The sequence below is a fragment of the Gavialis gangeticus genome, unplaced genomic scaffold, assembly GCF_001723915.1.
Source record: "Gavialis gangeticus isolate Ggan-Ray unplaced genomic scaffold, GavGan_comp1, whole genome shotgun sequence".
Taxonomy (NCBI): Eukaryota; Metazoa; Chordata; order Crocodylia; family Gavialidae; genus Gavialis; species Gavialis gangeticus.
The window spans coordinates 111,025,468-111,049,023 of record NW_017728992.1 but is presented as its reverse complement, the minus strand read 5'-3'; the positions used below and the strand labels follow the sequence as shown (position 1 = coordinate 111,049,023).

The 23,556-nt window shown below is 41.9% G+C and overlaps 1 protein-coding gene across 3 annotated transcripts in view; it reads right to left on the bottom strand.

Moving 5' to 3' along the window:
• Positions 1–23,556, bottom strand: part of SPIDR (scaffolding protein involved in DNA repair) — a 372,282-nt gene that overhangs the window by 273,448 nt on the left and 75,278 nt on the right. For all 3 annotated transcript variants that reach the window (XM_019526956.1, XM_019526976.1, XM_019526965.1), the window contains exon 6: positions 268–524. In XM_019526956.1, coding sequence (XP_019382501.1) covers positions 268–524 — 257 coding nt within the window. The remainder of the gene's footprint in view (positions 1–267; positions 525–23,556) is intronic.

Sequence of the window (23,556 nt, the reverse complement as noted above, 5' to 3'; positions counted from 1 at the left end):
ATTAGTGAGTCAATACCAAAATAGAACTGAAGCTTGGTGCTCAGATTATGCATTTCCAATATGTTTACACCTTACTAATACACAGAAATTACCAATCCATACTGCCAGCAGTTTTTCAGAGGTCAAAACAAAGAAATAAAACACACAATGTGGTGTGATCGTTGAAGGGGCATTAAATATTGTTAAATGACGTCTTAAAAAAAAAAATCAGTATTTTCTTATTTATTGCTATACAAGAAATCAACTTTATAAAAATTGTAAATTTACCTCAGCAATTTTCTCTTCTTTGCAGAATCTTCTGGTGTGCTAGAGGACTTGTCTGGTTGTTTCTTAGGAGTCTGCAGAAGAGCTTGGGCAGATTTTAACCAGTCACTTGCAGATCTTCCTGTAGCTTGCCCCAAATCCATTTCAGAATTCGATTGTAACTTTTTGGTTAATTCTAAATTAATAGTTTCCACATCCACCTGATCATCTTCCAGATTTTCACTATCAGATGAATATTCAGAAATTTCTGTAGAGGTTATCTGGGCATATAAAAAACAAGAAATATATTAACATAAAGACAAAACATCAAGAATCAAGTCTGAACACACACTGACAAGACAGTATATCTGCTTTATTTTGTGGTTTAGCTTTAACTGGGACATGGGAAAGAGGTCTCTCAACCATCTAAAGATCAACCATCACTTTACTGGCTATTTCTTCCCCACTCAAATTGCTGCGTCCACCAATATAGACTGCTGACAACTAAGGATAACTGTCTCCCTTTAAGAAAGTTCAGAGGCAACTGGGATGGTTTTTACAGCTAGATCTGGAGAAATGATAAAAATGCTAAGTCAGTACCACATCTCCAGGAAAAAAAGCCTCCAGAAATCAATCAGAACCAGAGATTGGCAGATGCACTCTTCAGACAAAACTGCCCCATTCTCAAGTAAACTGCATCTCCCTGAAATAGAAATTAAGGCTGGGCAGGGGCAGCACAGAGCTCCGGCATGCAGGGGCCATGGCCCCTGGGGTCCCCACAGAATTCATGGGTAACCTCGTGGGCTGGATTACATGGTACTGGAGGCTAAAAACAGAGCACCCCTGAAGCAGATGGGTAAAAAGCTCTTTGGGACAAGAGCCCTCTAGTCCAAACAGGAGCATTAAAAATCTGTATCAGACTGGCATTGTGTTCCAGAAATGACAAAAGAAAAGGGATGCGTTCAAGTGCTGGACAACTGAAATGAAAAGTTGTTGTCCAGCATGCTCCAATCTTGGGAATCAAGAACACAACTTGGACCATTTTGAACAAGAGAATGAAATAAATGTAGGAGTGCTGAAAATCTGGCAAGATTACCCTCCTTGACCATTCTTTTAATTGAAACTTTGACAGTTAGGCCAGCTCTTGTGTGTCCCTTTCATTAACAGAGCATTTATGAATTTAGCTTTCCTCTTCCAGAGTGGCATAGGTCAAGTTCAAAGATGACTAATGATGGACCAACAGGAAACTAGAAATATATGTAAATGAGTATAAATGCTCTAGAGTAGAAAATGCATAAAACAGTAGACAAGTTACATGATCCATTGTCTTGGTCATTATCCAGTAGGGTTAGTTCTTTGAACATATTATCCTCACTTAACACATGGGGAACTGAGAAGTGACTTGCTCAAGCTTACATATTCATCAATGTCCCCAAATGATATCTTCAATAAAAATTAACCTATTTCCCCTTGAACAGCCCAGTAAACAGATCTCCCACAAAACAGTTGGTCAGATAAATAAACGGCCTCCAAAGAAAACTTTAACACTTGTGCTCAGTGACAAGTAAAGTTTGTGATGCCTCTCAAGAAACTAATGGTAACCTCTGTTAACAATTAATGAGCTTATTTGGAGTGAACATGCTTTGTTTAACTGTGTTAAAATGGGATAAATGCACTGTTAGCATAAACTCTGAGGTACGTGATTTATCTTGATATATCCTTATATGCTGGAAAATAAGAGATGGGAGGTTTTTTAAAAGTTAAAGTGAAGAAAGAAGAATGGTTGAAAATTGAAAAAAACAGCTGATACTAAACACAAACACAATCAATATTTATTTTTTTGGTTAAGAATTTATTTTGGGAAAACTTTCTTCATTGTAACACATGAAGAGATACAATTTCAAACATTAATAAATGAATATACCAGCTCTTCATTATTATACACCCGTCTGATACACTCTCTTGGTTTTGGAGATGTTTAACTTTACTAGGGTATGTGGTTGAAATATCCCCATCAAAAAACAGTGGCAAACTTCAAGAAATTTGTGCAGATAGGCTGTACTTCAGGAATGTACTTAGGCAAGACTTTTAATAAGAGTTATGCATACACTTAACCATTGTTCTAAGTATAAGTATACATTCCTGAATCAGGGTAATAATTGCACTGAGATTACACATGAAAATTCATGAGAACACTTTTCTGGGGAAAGGGGAAAAAGTCCTTGTAAAAGTCACATTTTCCAATTCTGTACACTAGCTTTCTTTTCTTTAGCAGGCACTGGAAAAATATTCTGTGTGAAAATTGTTTTTTAAGTTTTATTAATCTGATTTTTCACATGGAGGTTTCATGTACCCATCCAACAAGCTGGTATCTCTACTAATAATGTTTATGTTTTTTGATATATCTATATTTTCTCTCGTTTCTTAAGGTCTTTTCTAGAATATCATTACTCAACTATAAGCATCTGGCTTACCAAATTCTGCTTTACAAGTAATATTGAGTACACTGGAATACAATCTCCCATAACAGATATCAAACAAAAATTTTTGGAAAAAAAGAGTAAAACTAAATTACACATGGAAACATTATACAAAAACCTTCTGGTAAAACGTCAAATAAAGTAACTTTCATTAAGGATCTTCAGCTATGTAAATATTTTCTACTTTCTATGTATTACTGTTCACTGCCATATGATTTTTGCATATAAAACATAACTTGACATAGACGCATTTAGCACTACAGTGGCTCACAGTCCAGTGTCATCTTTTAAAGAAACAGTTTCAAATGAAAGCTCTACTTTACCCCTAAACACAGTTTGAATCTACTTTCCTGGTACCAGAGTTATGACAGAAAGAAGCAAGGAGTTTTTCCTCAGGTCAGGTACTAGTGCCCAAAAGCTTGTCTAACATTTCTCCCAACTATAGTAGATCCAATATGAAAAGATCACCTAAATGCCCCTTGTTTCTTGCTTTTTTGCTGGACCATAACAGCTATAACAACACTCCAACCCTATTACAATGGTAAAGCATTCATGACATATGACTTTGTTTTAATTTCAGATGGAATCAGAGTCTAAGGGCCTTGCAGATGTTACATTTGGCATGGTCTATATAAGAGTTTCCTGCAACAAATTGTGACTGACTAGGCATTAGTTTGTCAAGGGATAAAAAAGGGTGAATTTGCCATGAAAAAGTTGCTGGCTGAAACAGCAACTGCTTTGTGTACTATGGCAATTTTAATGCCTAGCCGGCCACAATAACAACTGAGAGACCCCCCCAGCATCCCACAGTCTCCCATTCCTCATCTCCCTGATGGGAGAGAATGGCTGACTCCCTGAGGTCCCCTCTACATAGGAAGGCAAAGGTGCAATGGGATCTAATGCGTGATTCACACTACTGTGAACTGCAATTAACTTTCCCTCATTTTTCTCAGCAGTGCTCTCTTTCCTCCTCCTCCTCCCAGCTTTTTACCTTCATCATTATCCATCCTCCATGCTATTCTTCTCCCTCCACCCCACCCCACCCCCACCCCCACTCCTCATCCCACATCAGCCCAACCTTCACCTTTCAACTGCTACCATATACCATCCCCCGGCTACGCTGCTAATTTCAGAGTGGTGACAAATATAATACAGGGATCAGTGAGAAAAGGAAGCCATTGTTGTTTGCTCAGAAACCTCAAGTGTAGCTTCTGGTACCAAGAAAGAAGTTCAAGAGGAAACTATGATCACACCCTGCAGTCTCCTTTATGCTCCAGCTAACATGAGAGTGAAAACAGAGGCACAGTGCACAACTCACTCCAGGTAAGTGAGAAGCAAACATTTTGGGAGTGATATCTTTAACTGGACCAACTGCATACTTGGGCAAGAAGTTAAACAAGCTTCTGAACATACAGTGCCCTTCTTCAGGTCGTTGTGCCCACAAGCTTATGTAAAATCTTTTCTATTTCTAGTTAGTCGAATAAAAAATATCATGCCACAGAAAAACCTTGCTTCTCAAATATCTCCTGCACCCCCCAGGGCTACAGCAACCTTACCACTCCAGGTGAGTGATATTTGACCAGTGTGATTTTTCCAAAAGTCCCACATTGTGGAAGCCCTATTAGCACTTAAACTTCACAACAGTTGCCTTTTATGACAGGCATTCGTAACCCTCAACTAAATGCTTCTCTCTACTCTCACGGGTGCAGTAGGCCTTAAATGCAGAAGAACTACATCATTTTCATTTTCACAGAGCAGTGATTAGTTGAGAAGGGACTCAACATCTCTTACCACTCCACCAGGGAAAAAAGCTGATGGTGGTAAGCCAATGGAGAGGATTTTAACTTGCTTTAGGATTTTAAAAACTCCTCAGAGGCTCCCACAGTGTGGTGTGCCTGTACTGGTGGAGCAGAGGAAGCTGGTAGACTGCTGCTTCCACACCCCCTTTGGGAAATCCTGGATCCTCCCTTGAGCATGCCTGAGGCCCCACCTATTGGTGCAGCACTCTTAGACCTACCAAAACTCATCAATCACCAAAAACTGACAAATGGGAAGAGGGACCCATTGAATCTGCCCTACCAAGAGCCAGTAAGTAGGGAAACAGCACGAGAGAAAAAGATGTTTTTCCTTTTAGCCTGAGTCATCTCTTGGGGTTGAGGAATCTTGTGTGTTTGAGTGGTGAAGGATAATCTTCAATTTTTCTGAAATTTAGTTAAAAGAAAAATCTAGACAGTTTAAAGGGACACATGATTCACTTTAAAGGTTTTTTTTCATTTCTGAAGCTTTCAGAGAAGCATTGGGTGGAAGTCAATGCCAAACCTTTCATTAAAAACCTGGGAGACAATTCAAGTTAATAGGGGTTATTTGCTTTGAGCCTTAGGGGTTTAATTCATCTACACCTTCTCAAGAGACCCTCAATTTGTAGGGCTAGGCTCGAGTGTGTGCGAACAATATGCTGGGCAATACTAGATTTTTCTTATGTCTTAAACAGAGATAGCAGATAAAATCAGCAGGATTAAGCAGTAATGTGTGGGCAGAGTTAACCATGATGACAAAAAAGAAAACAGAGAGAAGCGTAAATCACTACAATCATTTACACCTGCAACCTCAAACTGCTGGAACAAATTAACTGAAACTGCGTAGCTGCAGCAACAGTGCAGTGTTTTAATATAATACCACCTTACATTATCTTGCATGCCAAAGGATCTCCAATTACTTTACAAACTGGATCAGACTGTGGCTCCATGAAGGAGGTATTAAGTAGAAAGCATGAAAAGTCACCCGGGCCAGCTTCACCCACCTCCATACTTTTTAAATACTTCAAGGCAAGCACTTTAAGGAGCACCATGCACCTTTTACATAATGCAAAATTCACTTCCTCTGAACACATTGACCCACGAACAGGTCCTCGAGAACACTGCTAGCAATCATGAATCAGGTGGTTTACAACTCTTGCTCTTGTTCCACCTCCACACTCTCCACCCCCAGCAACCACTGCCAACCACAACAGCATAGCTTTTACAAAGACAGAGGAATAAGTTTCAGTCACCCTTATTACCACGGTGGAATGTAGTAGCTGTTTGTCAGTGCACAGAATATCATTTAGGCCAAAGAAGAATGACACATAGGCTTGAATCTGAAGTAAGCAGATACTGCATGGTTATTCAAATAAAATTATGCCAGCACCAGCCCACCATCTCTTCTAAATGATGTTTTGCACTCTTCTGCAAGTGGTGAGAACATTATTCCCATAATTTACTAGACAGATACTGTAATTTATAGAACCCCAGTACCTCTGGCCACAAAGCAGAATTAATTCACTGTCATCTCTAACAGAAGAGGACTGGCTCCTGAATTATCAGTGTCACACTGGCTTTTTATTGAAGTATTGACCATGCCTGATCCTGCTTAGATTCTAAGTACTGTCAAGGTCACAGCTGCATTAAGCTACTCTGGCTGCCTCTACACATGCTCAGAGGCGGGGGAAAGAGGGCATTTCAATTAGAGCACTTCCAAGACAGTCGCTCTAACTAAAATGGCTCGCCGTCATATGTATTAAACTCCCTAGGTTTCAAAAGGCTGCAGGGTGCTTTAACTGAAGCTCATTCAATGTGGTTTAGTTAAAACAGCCCTGCAACCATTTTGAAATGTGTCCGGAGGGCGGGGGGGGCTTAATACACATGACCGTGAGGTGACACTGGAGCATTCTAATTAGAGCCCGAATGAACATGTCTATAGGCAGCCTTTCCTACCAGTATATCCCTGGTAGCCCTGTGATCTAATGCAATGCATTGGTATTACTGGTTTTTGCCAACTAAAAACAATGGGACATTTTTCAAGATGCTTTTATAAGGTCAAGTAATAGGAAAGAACGTAGTCAAGGCTTTGCAGGAATCCACAGGATGACATGCCAGCTGGGGAATCTAACAGTTAACTTCTTCCTTAGTGACAAACTACCTAAGTGAATACTAAATATTAGAAAGGGAGAGGGGGAAAGAGGACTTGGTGATGACAAAAATATTGTGTCATAGCCCTCAAATGGATCAACTGTGCTCAATAGTTGTATACAAACGTGAAGTTTTCTTTTGTTGGCAACTACTACTGGATAATTTTACACTGTTTCATTTGTTTCAAAAAGTAGTTAACCTGCTACATGAACAGCAAGCACAGTAACAGCAGCCGTCTCTTGTGGAGAAAAAGGAGAAATAAGACCTTGCTTTGAATATTATTTAAAAGTAGTGACAGAAAGTCCACTCTGAATGAGGAAACACATTGGCTTCTATTACAAACACCCCAATCCACTGACCTAAACACTACCCTTTCTATTTCTGTTGCACCAACAATCTGCATTATTATAAAATGCAATACTAGAAAAGCAAAGACTTAAAAAAACAAAACAAAACAACAACAACCAGGCATGAGGGTGGGGGAGATGAAGAAAGGGGAACAAACATGCCATCTCACACACTTCAATACTGAAATAATGCAAAAGCTACCAAACTAATCCCTTTGGTAGCATACTATATGCAACAACACCAATTATTTCAGAAAGCACTTAGGAAAGAAAGGCTAAACTATGCTTTTATTCCTCCCAAACTAGATTTGCAGTTTGTGATTTCATGTGACCTCAGTAGGACAACATTATCTTGTAAAACATCATATCTTCCAATGTTCAAGTGGAAATTAATGAGATTAAGTTGGGAGAAAGTGATGGGGTACACTACCTGGAGAGGGGAAGAAGAAATGAAGGCAGAAGGGAGGTTGTAGCTTCTAGCTCTGAGCAGAAACCCCACCTTTTATGAAGAAAACAGGTTTAGCAGGCTACATCTACAAGCTGTTCCAGCCTGCCTCTCCCAGAACAGGTTGTACTATGGTATGGATAATGCTAACTGAAACAGGACAGGCTGCCTGTCCTGTGTGTTGGGGCACTAACAAAAAGAAAAGGGTTTCCTTTTCATTTAATTTTTATTTCCAACTGCTTGCTAGAACATTAACTGAAATTCTGAATATATAAGGCAGATCAGACTGACAACACAAGAGTGTTGTCCATGAGACACAAGTAAAAAGGATGGAATTATTCAGTTTCCAAATGATGTTTCTAAATATAAAATGTAATGGATATACTAGGCCCTGGTCTATGTTACAAATACAACTCTGTAGAAGATCCAGTTTAAACTAGGCATTTAGAACAGCCTTCCTCTAACTGAGTCTCTTGACATTACTGTCTTTAGGATGAAGGATGCCTTAGACCAGGGATGTCACACAGAGCCTGCAGGCCAGATAAGGCCCACAGAGCTCTGCAATATGGTCCCCGGTGCTGTCCCTGGGTCTCATCAAACCCACATGGGGCATGGAACGTGGCCATATGGCACAGGGCCAGTCCACAGGCCAGACTGGGCTCAGACTCCCTCCCCATCCTCCACTATACCTGATCTGGAGACTGCTCCAGTTGGTCTGGGACCTGCATTACATCCAGCTCAGATCCTGCAGTGCAGGCATAGTGGCAGCCAAACTGCATCACACATGGCACCTGCTCTGTGACACAGGCCACACACAGTGCCTCCTCCAGCCAGTCCTGGATCCATACTGCATGTGGTGTCTGCAGGCGTGGCATGAGTGAGGGTCCTGGATTGGCTGCAACAATCCTGGAACTGTAAAACTGTAAGGGCAGATGACACATGCAGCACAGTGTGGCTGTGGCAGCCACCGTGTTTGGTGCAGCTGCTGCTTCCAATAAACTACGCCATGTGCAGGGCCTGTTCTGGCCCTCCAGGATCTGTGCTGCATACAGCACAGGTCCCAGGCTGGCTGGGGAGGCCCTGGATCAGGTGCCCAGGAGGTGGGGGGGGGGGGGGGAAGGGGGCCTAATCTCGCCTGTGGATGGGCCCCATGCCACCCATCCAGCCCATGGATGAGTTTGACACCCCTACCTTAGACTGAAAGATTTTGAAATTCAATTCTTCAACTTTGAGCACAACCACTCTTCTCCAGCAGCTTTTACTGCATGGGAGCAGGATTGGTGATTTCAACGGAGTCATAACAGTTTAAGGCTCAACAGTGATCGACACCACAAGTGTTTCTTCTAAACTCTTACCCTTCACCACACAAAAATACTTTTAATGTCTTCTAGTGGTGACTGACTTCTGTTGTAGTTGTTACTTTGGATCCATTTGTGCGCACACCTATCCCATACAACTGTGTAAATGAATTACTGTAACTTCTTCTCCACCCCCTCTGACTCTTTGCTGTATTCACTTGTCGTATCTTGCCCTTAATTAAACTGCAAGATCTTCAGGGCAAGGACCATGTCTTCCCATGCAACAGGATACTACCCCGCATACCTAAGCTCTGATCCTGATTAGGATCCTCTAGACAATACTGTAGTACAAAAAGCCCTACATTTTCAACTGTAGATAAGAATAGTTAGCTTTGATCGCAAATACAGATGGTTAGCACCCGTGAAAATTAGGTCATTTAAATGCAGAGGCCTGAATATAATTTTATGCTCCTAACTTCAGGCATCAGAGTTTGAAAATTTTAGCCAATACTACTACTGAAAACTCTTCAAAGTAACTAATTTTAATATCAAAATGGCTATATCACTATCCTTTCATCAGGAGCTGTATGAAAGCTATCATATCAATTGTTAAAGCAATCCCATATTGCTTTGCTTTGTTTAGTTATTTAGGTTCCACATATTAAGACTGTGGATACAGGTCATGATAATCCAGTTTTATTGTCTATAGTTTATGTGATACTTTGCTAATACTCTGAATTACAGCTGAATATAACATAAAATGACTCAAATGAAAGACCACATAAGACTCAAGTATTACAGGTTTCCCTCATTTTATGCGGGTTCTGGATGTGCAAATTCACTCCTATGCGATGACCCTTTTTGTACCAAAAATTCATTATATGCGACAAATTCACCCTTATGCGATGGTGTGGTGGAAGCCTGCAGTCAGCTGCTTTGTGCAGTGCACTCTGGGAGTGACGCGCACCAAAATATAGTCTCCTCTGTGGATCTGTGCTCCTTGCTCGTTGTCTGTGACGTGTTTCTGTAGTTGCCATCCCCATTATGGTAACATTCACAACCACCCTGTGCTTGTGTGTACTGTCTGCTGTTGGTAAGTACCAAAATTGTCTTGTAAAAGTGGTAGAAATAGGTCTGGGGGTCAGCACAGTCAAGGTCTTGGAACGTATCCCTCTTTGTAACTTTATAAAGTAAGTTCGCTTTATGCAAATTCAAGTTACACACCATTTTCCAGGAACGCGTGTACAGCATAAAGCGAGGGAAACCTGTATTTATTAGGTAAATCCTAAGGTATTTAAGACCAAATACCTACTGAATTATTTACAAGCTGTTCTTAAATGGAGAATGAATCTCTAAATTTCAAGGAACAATTTAGCTTTTTCTGTAGTATTTGACATCCAGCCCACAGGACTTCTCTCTAGCCAAATGATTCACCTCTTGACTGGGCCTATGGTGCCTCTTCCTGTGGCTCCTATTGCTGCTGTGCCCAGGGTAGTTGGCACTGCCCCTTGGCCTTAACTGCTGCCAAATTTCTACTTTTGGTCACTATTCTGCAGGTAAATTTGCAGTAAGATGGCAAACAGCACAGGTGGTAATCCCCACATGCTGGCTGCACCAACAAAATACCTCTGGCAGCCTCAACAAGAAACGCTGTGGTCCAGATCTGGCTTGCCAACTCATTTGGGTTTGACGCCTCTGCATCTTTAAGTTACTTGCCTTAACATTTCTGGATACCCCAATGTACGGAAGCCCTTAGTTAAAAAAAAAAAAAAAGAGGTTGGGTTAGTTTGGTATAAACAAAGGCCACACTTACTACGCAGATGAGAAATTCTATAATGCCATTCTATTAGAATTTCTTATGACACTGTTCCAGCAGTGGCCACACCAACAAACTAGATCATAGTGAGACCACCACCATCTCCCCTTTCTCCTCCTCTTCCAACAGCTTCAAGTAGTTCAGAGATGCTAAAAAAGCAACAATCTCCCTCAACTTTCTCAATATCATTCAGTCCTTATCCCCTTTTGCTAACTCATCAGATGTGTTCATTGCCAAGTTGAGTCACAAGTAGTGACAACCTATCAACTGAAGCTGAAGAAAAGGAATTTTCATTTTCAATACTACTTTGGACAGCTTGCAGTTTTCAAGGGTAAAGCTTTGCTTGGAGTAAAGCTTATGTGAATGGACCCACATAAACTTGTTTCATCTTACATCTGTGCTCTCCCCTTCATATATTAGGTAAATCCAGGCACACAAGAAGTTTAGGGTTAATAATCTTTATAGTAAAAGCTCCAGCCATCTACTGTACACTAATTGTTTTTGCTGTGCTGGAGCCTTTAGGTTACAGTACTAGAGCTTTAAAGAGACTTTATATTATACTAATTTTCTTACACTCCCACTCATCCTGCATTCCTCCTGCTTGACTGCCCTTTGCCCCACTTACTACTTTACAGTGCCAACAGTGCTGCCTCCAATGCCTGGAACAGTGTCTTTTCTCTCCAGTTCCTTCTCCAATCTCCAGTTAACAAATTATTTCTGTCTTCTCTCTTCTCCATAAGTTTTCTAAACTATCATTTCACGCTATTTTGGATTATACATGTTTCAGAGAAGGAAATGTCCTTCTGAAGCACTGTATCACTTTACAATGATTTTAATAGTACTGATGACAGCACATGAATATGTACACAGCACAGGCATAGAAGACTGGGGAAAATGTTCATTTGCTCTCCTAGTTGCACCAAAAAGCCATCTAAGTATCACCCAAAAAAGTAATTAAAAGACAGTATGTAAGAAAAGCCTTCGTCAAAAATCTCTGTTTCAGAGAAACTGTATTATATGGGTATTATATTACATAGTCTAAGTGGAAAGTGGACAGGGTCATCATGAACTGAGCCAGCTGTGCTGTCCCTGGGAAGACACTGGAAATATATTTAGCATAATGTGACTGATGCAATCTGTAGGCAAATAAATTTGCACTGATCACTGCTTACCTGCTTGTATAACAAACCTCTGTAGCACAGCACACTTATCTTTAACCATTTTACAAGCTTAAGAGAAGGATAATGACACCACTGGAAACAGAATTAACTCAGTGTAAATGAAGTATTATTTAACATAAATAATGTGGACTGACATTACAACCATGTAAGGATGTGAGCCACCCAGGAATTTCAGGTTACCAGATTTTTATTTTTGGGGGGATGGGAGGGTTGGTAAAAAAAAACAAAATTACTGGGTTTCACTACTGAGTTAATGATGGTGAAGTCATGCCCTAGGCATTTTAAATGCACCCATCACCATAGCATCTAGAAGCCAGTAATAAAGGGGCAATAAAAACACAAACAATTATGAGAACATAACAGAATGAGGCTGCTAAAATTGAAAAAGAGGTACTATAAACTAGAATAGCTGCAAAGAGACTGATAAGACTTGTGAAAACTGCATACATCTAGTTAAATTTTAAGATCTGTCTGTCTTGTATTTGATGCATTAAGTCGGTTTAGTCATTATTATTTGAAACTAATTAAATACATTTAAAAAGGCACACCATAAAACTCATTTAAAATTTAAATCACAACAAATAATGCACTTTGCTGTCATAGTGTGCATATGGTGATAATTATTACAATGTTTAAGATTTTTTTAAAACAAACTTCTTGTTAAACAAGTACATCATTGAGCACATTTCACATTAGAAAAAATTTCAGTATCACATCCAGATCCCAGAGGGGGAGCAGACTACTTCCTTGAAACTGAATTGTTAATTCCTAAAAATCCAATGTGGAGTCATTAGAGTTGGCAAAAAAACAGCTCACAGAAGTTACACAGGTGAAAATCTTGACAAACAGTATACATCAGTGAATTGTTCGAGGCTGAGGTAGAGTGACAGCTAATGCAAAGTTGAGGGCACAGGAAAAGTGCTTATGGCATGGCCCTGTTGGATTTCAATTAACCTGCAAATTCTGCTAAATACTTTGTCATAAGGACACAAAAAAGGAAAGAAGGTGAATTACTCTTTATGAGGGAACAATTGGTGGAGGAGGTGAAGGTGATAGGTAACTTGGGAGGAAGTGATCACGATCCAACAGAATTCCAGAATCTGATAGAGAAAGCATGAGCTTAGCAAAATTAGGACACTAGATTTCAAAAAGGCAGATTTTATCCAACTCAAGGAGTTAACTGACATGGTGTCATGGTAGGATAGACTGAAGGATAAAGGCTGGGAAGCCCAACAAGAAACTGTCCCAACATGACGAAAGCACAAGAAGAATGGGCAGGTCACCAAGGATATGTACCAGGAAATAGCAAGAACCTGCAGGGACAAAAATCAGGAAGGCAAAGATAAAAAACGAGCTGCACCTGGCCAAGAAGGTTAAGGACAACAAAAAGAGGTTCTATAAGTATGATGGCAAGAAAAGAAAGACCAAGGGACCTGTGGGTCCTTTGTTAACAAGCCAGGGAGAACTCTAAACAGAAAATACAAAGAAGACAGAACTACTCAACAACTACTTTGCCTCACTCTTCACAATCAAATTAAGCTGCAGCTAGACATCTGATAGGGATTATGTGGATATGGAAAGGGGCAAGCTGAGGAAAGAGATAAGAAAAGAGACGACTATAGAGCTTTTGTTGGATCTGAATGGATTCAAGTCAGGGCCAGATGAACTTCATCCCAGGGTACTAAAGCAACTGGCAGAAGAGATCTTGAAGGCCTTGACAATGATCTTCATGAAGTCATGGGAGATGGGCCAGGTACTGGAGGGCTGGAAAGGGGCCAACATAGTGCCTTTTTAAAAAGGCAAATAGGAGGACCCAGGGAACTACGGACCATTTAGCCGAAGGGTAAATATAAATCAACCCATGTCACGATGGCAAGAGGTTTCAAGTGGAGTCCCACAGTGGTCTGTCCTGGGCCTGGTGCTGTTCAATGTGTTTATTAACAATTTGCATGCTGGCACAGAAATCTTCTTGAGCAAGTTTTCAAACAACACAAAACTGAGAAGGATTGAGAACATATTGGAGGATGTTGAGAGCAATTCAGAAGGATCTCCACAGACTGGAAAGTTGGGCTAGAGCTAACAGGATGAAGTTTAATGTAGACAAGTGCAAGCTTCTACACTTTGAGAGTATTGGCTCTCAATAATCAAAAATGCAAATATAATATGTGTGACACCTGACTGGATGGCAACACTATGGAAAAGGACTTGGGAGTCTTGGTAGATAAGACTTAGTATGAGTCTTCAGTGTGATGCAGCGGTATGAAAGGTGAATGCAATTTTAGGATACTTTGATTAGAAGCATTAGGTGCAAGACACATAAGACACTAGTGCCCCTCTACTCGGCACTGATTAGGCTTCATCTGGAGTACTGTGCGCAGTATAGCCTCCCTGTGCTGTATCAGGGTTGAGGGTAGTCTTATGTAGAGTTTAGATTACAGATTGCATAGGATGGTTTGACAGAGATGATTCTGCCTCAGGCAGGCGCTAGGCTAGATAATTTCTGGAAGTCCCTTCCAGTCCCACTTCTCTATATGATTCTATGAGCACTGTGAAACATGCATAGAATTATTTTAAAAATTAACATTACTTTACCTGTCTGACAGTATTCTTCATTTAAAACGCGCAAAAAGAAAGAAAAAAACCTGGATATGTGCCTGTCAAGTTAAATAAACCCAGAATGAGTTATTACTGCAGTGGGTCACCAACATCTTTTGCACCTCATGCCTCCATTATCTTAAACCAGATCTCAAAATTAGCATGTTTCAACTGTCCTATCAACATACTTATAACCTATACTCTGTTTACTTCAAGGGAAAAAAAAAACCAGACCCATTATTTTCTTTCCCATTAAGTACATGGCATGTCAATTTGTATTTATACATGCTAAACATTAGAAACTCAAACAATAAAAATTGCATATTTATGTTAAAGTGCAAAATTAACAAAAAATCTAAATGATAAAATCATATGCACACACTCATAAGACAGACAGCTGCTGAGAAATTTAAAGACAGAATATATAACTAAAACAATATATATCTGCAACCTCTACCATTGAACTACTTTCTGCCTTTTATTCCAAAAACCATCGTTATTCTTGGAAAGGAAAAAGTAAACAGTGTCTCTATGGCATGTACACAATGCATGCCTGCAGGATGTGCATATGTCACCATGAACTCTGAAAATGGCAGGCTAAGAAGAAAAAGTAAGCTTCAGGTCTGTTTTGTTCATCACTGTTTTAAGTCAAATATCTCCATTTTGACAACAACAAAAAAAGAGAGTTATAAAATCAGGTACAACTCTTGAATCTATGCTTTGCAGATGGTACCAGTCCCAAAACTGCCTGCAATTTTGGGCAACCAGCTATACTAGTTATTTTTTATTTAATAAAATATGATGCATTTCCTTACAGAATACCTTTTTCTTTTCTATGGAATGCATGATCATAGTTGGAAGTATCCATAGATGGAAAAGACTACTTACTAGTAACTGCTGTTCCTTTGAATGCCACTTCCGTGTACACCCTCCCCATCCCCACCCCAAAGGATCAGGGTACTACTTAGGGTTCGAGAGACAAACAGTTCCCTGCTTTACCCCAGATTTCCTGTGTGGGGTCCTGTGTGACCTTAAGCAAATCACTCAAGTACCAGATTCTCAAAAAGGACTGAAACAACTAACTCCTATTACAGTGTCTAACTCCGTTAAGAACCATGCATCACTTTCCCCCAAACTGTAAGAAAGAAAGATACGGTACTTCCCTACCTCAAAAATACATTACAAATTCTCAGACACACTAAGGGGCAATGGGGTCCACAAAGCTAAGCTAAGATAGACAGCTGGAGATGTGGTTAGTTCTTTGCTAGTGGCCCAGACACTAACTGCTTCCAGTTCTGTTTGTAGCATTTCAGGGTAGAGCATCAGTTGGACTTCAACAGAACGGAGGACTCAGCAGAAATGGTCCACCTTTACTATTTTTCCATATTATGTACTGTTTCTGAGTTGGGATTCTTAGGACAGTGTGTGAAAACACGAGAAGCAAATTTGGTAGATCTCTGCCCAGGTGCAAAAGATGATACCAATGCCTATGGCATCACCTTGCAGTTAGTAATACATTTGCTTTGTACAACCTGACCCTCATTGTCAGGGGAGTAGGAGGAAAAGCAAAAATAATTAGATACAATCCAGCCAAAAAGAACAGAAAGTAGAATTTTTATCTCCATATGCCTTTGTATGATGCATACCAAACAAGTTATCAAATGACATAAGGACTCCTATTGGGTGGTTACTTCAGTGACCTGCTCTATCCACTTGTATTAACCTGAAGAACTTCTGACAAATGAATCTACCTATACTTTGCCCTTCCCTGAAAGATGAAGAACAATGGGAGGATTTTGATGCACCAAAGCCTCTGCACAAGAGAACCAGGATCACTCTCCTACTTAATTAGGTAATGAAGTGACTGTGACATTGTCCGTAAACATCTATTTTCTCCAATGCTGTATGGATGAACAAAGGGCCTAGGAGTACACCAACTGCCCTGAACTCCAATACATGGGTGTGCCTGCTACTTGCAGGTGGCAAAGGCAAGCTAATAAAAGACTCTACTGACCGGAAGAAGGATCAGGCTCGAGCTACAGAAGCCACAAGCCTGCCCCAGTCAGTTAGTCTTTGCCCTGGTAACTGTGGAGCGAGGAGCCCCTGACAGCAGAGCAGCAGGACTTGTGAACTGACAGTGGCTCTGAATGAGGAACTCTGCAACGCAGGGAACAGTGAAGGTACCTGGAGCAGAGAAGGGCTTAGTTATATGGGCAGGTGGCCCTGTTTTATGTTAAGCCTAGCAAAGGCTTGAGTGCCTGCCAGAGGGCAGTTATTATTAAGTTGTCCTAGCAGTTCAGCCTGGAGACCTGCAAGGGGAGGCAAGGCTTACTTAGAGGGCCAGTAGCTCAGCAGAGGCTGATAGGAGGGAGCTTAGCCACGAGTACAAGGGCCTAGAGAGTAGGAACCCACAGATCCATGATCCCCATGCCTGTAAAGGGCTGGAAGTATAATTAGAGGGTCCAGGGACAAGCAAGGCTGAGAGAGTGAGACCCAAGAAGGTCCAAAGACAGAGGGAATACCTCACTGTGGGACCTAGAGGATCAGAAGACAGGAACTGATGGACAGTCAGACCAGAGGGTCCACAGGACAAGGACAGGGTGAGGACTGGATGAGGCTCCACCAGTCTGAGAGGGACTGCAAGCCAGACTGGGGGTCTGGGAGCCCAGAGAGAGAGGGTCTGTGAGCCAGACCAGGAGTCCAGAGGGGGGAGCTGCAAGCTGGACCAGGGGTCCAGGAGCCCAGAGAGAGGAGCTGCAAGCCAGTCTAAGAGCCCAGAGAGGGCTGCAAGCCAGACAGGGAATTTGGGAGCCCAGAGAGGGGCTGCAATCCGAACCAGGAGCCTGGGAGCCAAAAGAAAGAGGATGCAAGCCAGACCAGGGGTCTGGGAGATGAGAAAGAGAGGGGCTGAGCTAAACTAGGGATCTGGGAGCCCTGAAAGGGCCGAATGTGGGACCACAGGGGTCCAAGGGCCAAAAGGGGCCAAGTGTGTGAACTGAACAATATAGTGATAACACCTGCAAGGCTTGGCGCATGGTGTAGGGGAGGAAAGGAGCCACACAATTTGCCCTTGAGGTTACAGGTGCCCTACAGGGGCACAGTCAGGCTGAGATGGGCCTATCAAGCCTGAGGGCTGGACTGAGGCTAGAGGGGGTTCAGGAGAGGCCCAGTGGGGAATTGTTAGGATTAAGTCTCACTCTAAGGTCTGTAGGCAGCCTCCCTTAATTGACCTTTAATAACAAGAATGAGGCGTGGCAGATGAGCAATCTAGAGAGACGACATTACAGTCCAAGCCAGGCAGGAGCTGCAAGGCCACCAGGGCGTGTCATGGCCCCCCTGTAGCCACGAGCCTGTCACAGTAAGGCACATACCAGTCCAAATGAAAGACACTGCTGGTGACTGGGCAACTATGATAGCAAGGAAGAAGGGAGTAAAGAGCATCTTGCGGAGGATGACACTGTTCTACCAACAATGTTGCCATTAGAATACTTAATGAGAGAAAGAGAGTCTCCTTTGAGGATTGTGTATGTTGGGTGCATTTGTGACCTGCCACTCAGAACAGCAAGGATTCTATGTTTCAGTGACTGAAGGGCAGGATATAAAACTCAGGTCATCATGTCTAGTAGTTTTTGGGAAAACTGTGTGGTCTACTCTGGCCATTCCGAGGGCATCACAAGGAAATCTCGTTTTGAAAAATTTCTTTTCTAGGAGAATGGGCTTATCCTACCATAACCTGATAAAGGTAATTCCACATGCAGATGAAGTGTGTATCTCTCAGTTGATTAACAGCCCCAGTAACTGGAATAAACCACTTCTGTACAGTATTTCTGCAAAAGTTCAGTTCACAGCAAGACCTCTCAGGAGCCAGTCATGCAGATAAGAGGCGGAAAAAAGTGTCTTGGTATCTGAGGCATGCAGCAGCCTTGATGAAGACTCACAGACTGTGGACAAATCACAAGGGAAGAAAGCTCCCTGGCAGCGTGTTGCCCACACACCTCAGATACTTCATGAAAAACGTTTCCCCTTGTTCTGCATCTGTTAAATAACCCAAGGGAATTGGACCGCTTTAGTGCATTGATCTCTGGTGGTTGCTGGGGCATATGGAACATTCTCCTAAATATCTTCTGAAAATGTCTCTCTCAGAAGAAGAGATGTATGGAACTAACTTCTGGTACTGGTGAACACTCTTTTCTCCAAAGACTGAAGGAGTCCCCTTAGAAAAATAATAATCCCTTTGCTGATCTGAGGGATCCAGCACTCAAATCAGCCCACCGAAAGGATTGGATCAATAATAGTTATGGGATTGATGTCGGTGGAGGCACTGGCATTATGTGAGGATACAGTGCCATGCCAGAAGTATCAGCAGGGAGATTAGAACAGGTTTGCAGCTTCCAAATGTGCCTTTGCAGGGATATTCCTACAGAATTATATAAGCAGCTAAAACAATATATGGACTGGAGCTGAAGGTCAATCCCAAAATCACATTAGGGAATGCTCAAAGCTAATCTTGGAGGGACTCAGACTCAATCACTCCAGATCAGAATAGGAGGAGACTGTAAAGATAGTCATAAAAAAAAATTGCATGCAGCATACAGTTTAGTAGCCACAATAACGGGTCCTCAATTCAAAGCGCCATTTTTGGGATCTGGTCTATGGAGTTCAAGTATATTGGTTCACAGAAAACTGATGTGAATAAGCAAAGAGAAAAAGGTAACAACAATACCATTTGATACTATTCAGCAGGGATCCTGGTTTTCTTGGATTTAAAAAATTCCTCAGTTTTTGGTTTTAAAAAAACCCCAAAATCAACACTGAAAACCACTCAGAAGTCAATGTTCAGACTGAACATGCAGCCTTAGCTGTGGCCATTGTCTGTTAACATTACAAAAACGTCCTTACAGGATCATGTGCTCGCACACATATAGCAATACATTTTTTTCCCATTACCTTTCTTGTTCTATTGGCTATAAAGTCACTACAGCAGCTGCAGGACACTTGAGGAGGAGATGCAGGAGACATGTAAAGCTGGAAAGCAAGCAAGCAAGAATTGTGCAATACTCAGTACAAAGACAGAGCAGGAAACAGGGAGGGAAAGCTGAAAGTAGGCACAAGGAAACAGATGCCAAACAAAAAATTCCCCAAATAGTAATAATTCAGAAGAATAAAAATGTAGCTTCTTTTTGGGGGGTAGGAATTAATTGCAGTTACTTTTGAGCATCAATCATCTAGGGACTGGCAGCTTCAAGAGACTTAAACATAATCTTAGTTTAAGATCCTTGGGGCGAGAACCACCCTTCTGTTCTGAGCCAAGGCACAGTATGCTCCTGGTCCATGATGAGGGCTCCTGGTGCTGCACAAACATGAACAATTAACAGTAATACTTCTCCAAAAGTGTCTGGAACCTAAGACACACATTGCAAACAAGAGGTGAAAGTCTAAAGAAAGGTCTTGCTCTCCTTCAATCCCCAGGCTGATAAAAGACATCACTGCCACCACTAAGCTCTTATATAGCACATTTCATCAGTAAATAAGTACTTTACAAAAAGTTGATAAAATTAACCCTTTAACCAAAATGTCTTAAATAACCAATTTACTCCTGAGCTTAGAAGTATATTCTCACACTGTTGTGCTTGCATCAGTGCAAGCAATACCATTCCTGTCTCCCTAGTGCCACGCTACAAGGGTATAAGGATCCGAGGGTATAGGAAAGACAGGGTATAGGGATCCCAATGTCCCTTGCACTGCCTTCCAGGCTCACTGCACTTTTGGCAGTCTCCATGACATATATGGCAGGCTACATGCTGACATCCCAGGGGACTGAGGCAGCTGGAGTTCAAAGATCCTGTCAGTACTTTTGCCTGCACCATTGTTAAATGGCTCTTCCAGCATGGATGAGGCCCTGCACACTATTCTGCTCATTATTATGAACAGAAAGCAGTGAAGAGACTGCATCCTCATCTCCAAGGCGCTGGCTAAATAAATCCACAGGTGAAAAGAACAGCTAGAGGAGAACATATGCTTTGATGCCATTCTTGCTTCATCTGTTCTTGAAGCAGTGTTCATGAAAAGCCAGCAAGCACTAAGCAGAGAAACCAGACTGATGTACAGACTTGAGATTATCAGCACAATCTCCAAAGCATCAGCATGTTGTTGAAGGCAACATGCATGAATTATACTGAGCACAGAGAAGTGAATGATGAACACGGGGAATGTCTTACTATTCCCAGAATCAGTATACACAAACACATTACAACGCTCTGAATTTGAACGTCCTACACAGGTGGTAAGTTTGCATTAAAGACATGCCTAGAGGATACCACCTCATATTCGTATTGGTTGAAATGAGAAATCAATTTAATAAGGGAAAATCCAAGGTAGAGGCAGTATTGATGGATATGTTCAAGGTAATTCAGCACATCATGCTGCAGTTATCAGGTTGGGCAACATAACATAGGTAAGGGCTTCCGCATTCAATTCTCTAAATGTGGAGGTGTTATCTGTGGCACCATGTATCAATTCTGTGGCTACTTCATCTGTGAGAATACCTCCAAGAAGAACTATTTCTCCATTGTCTGACAGGTCAGATCTGTCACATTAACATTGGCTGGCCTAGAAAAAGTCCATTAGTCTGGAATATTTAAAATTCAGGGCTTTGAAAAACTGCAATATAGATTTTTCCCCACACACTTTACAACAGATATTAGAGCACAGGTACTGTTCTACTTGTTACCATATTTACCAAAATCCAAAATTACTCAAATTTAAGATGACTTCCCCAATAATTGGATTCTATGCATGGAAAATTATAAATGTTAAAATTTTCCATATATAGAATCTAATTAGTAAAAAACCATCTTAAATTCATACCCCCATCACGCACACTGCTGAGCTAGGGAAAGCAGTTTGTGGATAGAAGACTGAGCAGACTCCTGCTTCTTACTCGCCTGCATGCCTGCCCCCACACTACCTACCTCCTACCCCAACATCCCTTGCCTCCCCCCTGTCTGTGCCTGTTCTTGCACCCCCAGCTCCCCTGTGCAGCCTGCATACCCCGCTCCCTGCTTCCCCAACTCCACTCTCTACTTTTACTTTCTACTGCTGCTCTGCACCTCCAAGGCAGCCAGCAGCAACACAGCCCTGGCTTGGCCTGGCCTCTGCCCAGCTCAGCCAGAGAGAAGTGGCAGTAGCTCCTGGCCAGGCAAGATCAGGACTAGAGTAGAAGGTAAGAGGGAAGGGGACATTTGGCATAGGTAAGCAGGAGATGTGGGGTAGGCTGCCCCTAACTACGCTACTGAGTCCACATTTGATTTCTAAATAAATGAACACTTAGTGGTTTCCACTATCTTCAGTGCATCTCTGAGTTTGTCTCCTTTATACACTGAATGCATTTTTCTTTTTCTGATTTGAGTATGTTGCTGTTAAGCAATCAGCAGTGATTCTGAAATACGGTGCCACAGCACCCCAAGGTGTGGCCAGATCCTTTGAAGGGTGCAAAGTTGTGAGGACATAAGTAGGTAAGCACAGGCTTGCGGTTGTCACTGCCTGGCTAATTCTCCACCCCAACTGCTCAGTCCCTCTGATGCTATGATATCATCATCTGCAATCCCTCACAGTCAAGGATGATTGACTTCCATGACCGTCTTATGCGTGAGTCCAAAGATGGTTGACAAGATCTATCTAGGAATTGACAGACTCTGTTGCGGCTCAGGCACATGTTTCTGTGAGAGGTGGGTGGTTCTGTGTTCTTGATTTGGTCCATGACATGCTGCTTCTACCTTTCTCTTGCTTTTCCATCTCCTGTTTTCACCATAAGGTTTTGAAGTACTGAGATCCTTGCAGCAGACTCTTCCCTCCATTTGACGCAGTCCTGAGCAGTAAGCCTCCCAGAAGTTTATGTCAATGTTTACATTTTTTCAAGTTGTCCTTGAGGACATCCTTGAAGACTTTTCTCTGCCCTCCTTTTGAGTATGTGACTTTGCTGAGGTGGGAAAATAAAACTTGCTTCAGGATTCTGGAGTCAGACATCCAAACAAAGATGATCATCACCTCAATGCTTATGGTGTTTGTAAGACGATGCTAATGGTGGTGTGTCTATATTCCCACTGGATTCACAGATTCTTCTGGAGGCAGCATTGATGGTATTTCTCCAGTGGCTTGAGATGTCTCCTGTACGTGGTCCACATCTCAGCTCCATACAGTAAGGTGGGGATCACGACTGCTTGATAAACCATGAGCTTCATTTCAGATCTGATGTTGTGATCTTCAAACAACCATTTCCTCAGGTGTTCAAAGACCTGAGGAATCCACATTTGAGACAATGCTGGATCTCTTCTATGTGAGCCTTCTTCGTGAATTGGCTTCTGAGGTATGGGAAATACTCAAAGTTCTCCAGAACCTCACCATGAATCTGAATTACTGAATCAAGAGTTTCTTGATGGAGGACCTTAGTCTTCTGAATGTTAAGCATCAGTCCCACTTTCTTGTATGCCTCAGTAAACAAGTCAACAATTGTCTGAATGTCTGCTCACGAGTGTGCACAGACTACAGGAACATCAGAGTACTGGAGCTCAATGACTGAGGTCATGGTGGTCTTGATTTTGGCTCAGAGTTGGCCAAGATTAAACAGTTTACCATCCGTTTGGTAAACCGTTTAATCCACTCCAACTGAAAGCTTATTGGTGGTTAGATGCAGCATTGCAGTTAACCCCAACCCAACTGCTCAGCTCCTCTAATGATAAAATATATAAATTAGTTTATAGAATTGGATGCTACTCAATTGACACCATCTCCCACCCCATCCTCATTAAAAAAATAGGCGACTGTGGCATTGATGCCTATGCAGTCAGGTGGATTGCAGATTGGCTCAAGGGTCATACTCAGAGGGTGGTGGTGGTGGACGGGTCATATTCAACCTGGGGGGAAGCGGGCAGCAGAGTCCCCCAGGGCTCGGTCCTGGGGCCTGCGCTGTTCAATTTCTTCATCAGCGATTTGGACGACGGGGTGAAAAGCAACCTGTTTAAATTCGCTGATGATACCAAAATTTGGGGTGAGGTGAGCACGCTAGTAGGGAGGAAAAGATTGCAGCAAGATCTGGATAGGTTACAGTAGTGGGCTAACAAACAGGATGCGTTTCAATACTGACAAGCGCAGGGTGCTGCACTTGGGCAGTACTAACCAGCAGCACACTTACAGAATGGGAAACTC